Source organism: Photinus pyralis, unplaced genomic scaffold (genome assembly GCF_008802855.1).
Source record: "Photinus pyralis isolate 1611_PpyrPB1 unplaced genomic scaffold, Ppyr1.3 Ppyr1.4_LG4, whole genome shotgun sequence".
NCBI classification, from domain to species: Eukaryota; Metazoa; Arthropoda; class Insecta; order Coleoptera; family Lampyridae; genus Photinus; species Photinus pyralis.
Genome location: NW_022170511.1, coordinates 9,288,965 through 9,293,132, shown reverse-complemented (window position 1 = coordinate 9,293,132; position 4,168 = coordinate 9,288,965). Strand labels below are relative to the sequence as shown.

Sequence of the window (4,168 nt, the reverse complement as noted above, 5' to 3'; positions counted from 1 at the left end):
CTCAAACCTTCATCAAGATCTCATTTCTGGAAAAAGATATAGAAGCAATGGCAAAAAACTGCTAAAAATGCGCACTATCCCTGAAAAGTTGAAGAAAAGATAAGGCAACAAATTTTAGGTCCGTGAAGCAATGTGTATCTCATAATTTTGCGCTTATTTTGTGCTAATTTGTGCTACTAATTTAAAATTTTGTGCTCCGCTCGTTAATGAGTGATTTTTTCTGATCAACATTGTCAACAACATTGATATTTTCAAAATTTTATTTTATTTAAGTGTTGTGCTAATTGGTCCTGGTAATTGAAATGTTTGTGCTAATCGCGCCAATGGGAAATTCAAATGTTTCGCACGACACTCCAACATTGCACGGTGGTGTCCACATTGATATCAAAATTTTCCTTCATTCTAAAATGTCGACGTTTTAGATCACTTTAAGCAACTTTTAAAGAATACATTTTTTCCGTCTGTATGTACGTACTTACATTGGTAATTTTCCGACGGATTTTGTTCAAATTTTGGATACGTATAACTGTGTGCAATAGTATGCTGTCACTACACCACTCGCAAAACACCTGTCCAGCTAGCTCAAAATAAATCAAAATTGAAACTTTATCATCTCTCCTCGTACACATCCGGCACCTGCTAGAAGAGATGTTGATGTTGACTTAAAATTTCTAAATTTGAGAGACTTGGTGGTCTCGATCAACTTCCAAAAATTCCAAAGAATAAACTATACAAATTTTCATTAACATCTGACATAATTCTTGGCCACGAGAATTCTTGGCACAATGAATTTGAATAAACACACAATTAATTGATTGATAACGACATTTATTCCTAAACACAACGAAATAAAATTAAAACAAAATCCTTGCAAGAAAGAAAAGCTTACGACGTTTGTTTGTACATATTACCCCGCACGCAGGCGGTCGACGAATAAAATAAGGAATCTTAAAATTACTGACAGTTTTTTTCTTAACAATCCAAATAATCTGGTCGTGCAAGATTTGCGATATAAAACGCACTTAACTCACAATTAGATGATAAACAAAACTGTTTGATGAACAAGATGAAAAAATTTTTGGGTGGTCGTTCGGGCGATAGATGCTTCTAATTTTTCACACGAAGAAAACCTTAACAAAAGGCTTCGCCGTACTACACTGCCTGACGCTACTACACGCCTTGATGTGGATTAGAAAATGTCTTAAACTCTTATCTTCAAAAGCTATTGCGAGCGGCCGTGGGCTACATATTGATAAGTGAACTGTATTCGCGGCAAACACATGTAACGAACATAAATTTTATTGCAGTGTATATACAAAAAAAAACCTGAAACTTGAACTGAGAATTTGAAAACTTATTGAAAAAACACATAGGTAAACCTTTGATTCAAAGGGTTATAATAAACTTCTGTGTCTTTCTATTGACTTACTAAGTTTCTACGCTTAAATCCCAAAAATCTGGATATACAAAATGTAATTATAAAATAATTAACATCCACATTTTGTCACCGCGTGTGTTTGATTTAAAGGTGTTGAATTCCTTTCCTGGGGTCACACGTATTTTGATCAAAACATGTCAAAATCGTCATTCATCCACCAAGATCGTTGTGAAATAGAACAATAGCGTTATTTCGATGCCCAAGACATGAATTTGAGGCATTTTTGGAGACCACATGGATTTTGATCAACGCATCTCAAAATCATTATTTATGCACCAAAACAGTTGGGAAAAAGACTAAGAGTATTTTCGCAATGCTCAAGACATGAATTTGATGCATTTTTGTTGACTATTGTATTTTGCAAGGTTAAAATAATGATGGAGACTAGTTAATTACTAGTTAGTTAATTAACCACTATAGGTACTAACACTTCAATAATAATTGTAGTGGATAGGTGTATGTATTGTGCAGAAATTACTTTAATTCCATTATTTATTATTATTAATATATATTCACAAATATTAAATGTTAAATTTAGTGACACGGAATTAAATGTTTGCCTTTCATGGAGAAATACATTGTATTGTGTAAAAAGTATCTCTCAATAACCCACAAATCCTTGTTATGTGTTTCTGGCAAAAATAAAAACACGAATATGAATCCTACCGCAGATACAAGTCCGTAAAAATATTGTACGCCAGATAGCCCGCCTAGTGCGTTATATAAGGGGTAAAAACTTTGAAGGGCGCCAAATAGCATGATGTACAATATAGCAGAAATTAAGTTTGATGCAAGTCCGCGTATCGGTAAGGGAAAAACTTCAGTAGTTACTACCAAGGGTATACTAATGAGACCAGTGAAAAACATAAAATACAATATCAGCATACATAACGGCACCCAATTTCTTGTCGTACTGCCTGAAACAGATGTCATTAGCGTCTACAGACATTTGATGCATTTTACCGTCTTGAATCCATTTGGTGTACACTGCCGATATTATCATACAAATCGTCATTCCCACACAGCTGACCATTAAAAGTGCTCGTCGGTTGAATCGTCTCATCAACCATATTTGTGTTACTGCCATCCCTACTCGCATGGTTGCCATGTATACTGATGCTAAATAGGGATCGAAATTAGTTCCAATGCCCTAAGTTATAAAGAGTAGTAGAAATACAACCGATTCGAAAATTTACCTCGAAAAATATTACTGCGTTCATCATTATTACATGTGCACCAGAAAACTCCTGTATTACCATTAATGCTGCCATAATCAGAAATGGTTTATAGCCAGTTGGAAGGGCAAACTGTTTTAATGTCCAACGTATACGTGTTTTCAAACTGAAGGGTTCCTCTTTAATAATCTCCATGTTTTGAAGCTGAGGTGATTCATTTAGGGTTTCGCTCTGAAACTATTTTGATAAACCATTTCCCAAAAATACATTTGTTACCTCGTACTTTTGCCGATATTTAGTAAACCATTCGAAAGATTTTTGCGCATCGCCAGATTTTCCTTTCTTCAAGAGCCATACAGAACTTTCAGGGATAAACAGCACGCACAGAAGTGAAATTACACTATACGCAACCGCTAACCATGCAATAACGCGCCAGCTCAAAAACCACCCTTTCAAATACGTCGTCAACAGCCCTAATTATTTAGTTAATACGCCTAAAAGTGGGTACTTCGTACTGACCTGCGTTGTAGAATGTAGATGATATACTCTGTAGAGCGCCTCTAATTTTCGGTGAACTTATTTCCGAAACGTACACCATTGATGGTACAATAACTAAAGCTGAAACTATCATGTAAATAAAGCTTGGCATGAGGGAACATACCACCCGCAAATCCAGTTACGAGTCGTCCTGCGAACAACATCCAGGTGTTGCTTGCTGTAGCAATTATAACCCACCCAATAAATTGTGGTAGTGTAGACATTTGGAGAACTCTCAATCGCCCCAAGTTATCAGTCAGTACTCCCGCTATTACACCGGCAAACGGCATTACCAGCGCCACCGAACTTGCTAATTAAATCTCCAAATTCCAGTGAAATTAAATGTGTAGGTACCTACTTACTAAACCATACTCCTTCAGTTTCCGTTAGCGTAATCGCATCTAACTCTTTATTTCGCTGTGCTGCCGACAACTGTGGTATTAAAATAGCTGAATATGCTGTTCCCAGCCCTACAGAAATTGAAAGAAAACTAACAGCGGTCGCAGCGACTATCTACAAGAATACAGATTTATACCTAGGTACAGCGATTATTTTAGCAATTCACAGTTGTACCTCTGGGAACACAAACTTAAGTTCTTGAAATTTGGAGACACTTGGCTCGCCAGAAATACTATTGTTCAGGTCGGCCATATTATAAGTAATCAGCACACCCGAACACTATAGCACAGATAAAATTGGGTATTTTATCTGTGACTATAGTAAGGTTTATAAGTTCAATCATTATCTATTCGTACATCGCATTAGTGCTTTGACTTGTGGAATGTTTATATAACATACTACAGTAAACAATAATTTCAGTATTGTAGATGTTACCAACTTATCATCAGTCGTTTTGAAAGATAATTACTTAATATAGGCTAATGGTTTTCTTATGGTTTATTAAAAGAAGAATATCCAATTATCCAAATGATTTCTAAAAAAAGTGAAAGTAACAATTTACGTTGTTGTGTAGTTGAATTCTAATGGAATATGTACTTTACCTTTCCCTTTATACCGA

The 4,168-nt window shown here is 35.6% G+C and overlaps 1 protein-coding gene across 3 annotated transcripts; it reads right to left on the bottom strand.

Moving 5' to 3' along the window:
- Positions 1 to 889: 889 nt before the first annotated feature.
- Positions 890 to 3,884, bottom strand: LOC116169935 (facilitated trehalose transporter Tret1-like). 3 transcript variants are annotated; one of them, XM_031486147.1, is made up of 8 exons: positions 3,724 to 3,884; positions 3,513 to 3,663; positions 3,275 to 3,460; positions 3,133 to 3,231; positions 2,890 to 3,086; positions 2,635 to 2,844; positions 2,402 to 2,588; positions 890 to 2,355 (listed from the first exon to the last, which is right to left on the bottom strand). In XM_031486147.1, the coding sequence occupies exons 1-8, from the start codon at positions 3,799 to 3,801 to the stop codon at positions 1,973 to 1,975; spliced, it is 1,491 nt and encodes a 496-aa protein (XP_031342007.1). In that variant the 5' UTR covers positions 3,802 to 3,884; the 3' UTR covers positions 890 to 1,972. The 3 variants fall into 3 exon arrangements, with proteins under 3 accessions (XP_031342007.1, XP_031342008.1, XP_031342009.1); XM_031486149.1 differs by having other exon boundaries at positions 2,226 to 2,351; XM_031486148.1 differs by lacking the exon at positions 3,724 to 3,884 and having other exon boundaries at positions 3,509 to 3,624.
- Positions 3,885 to 4,168: the final 284 nt, after the last annotated feature.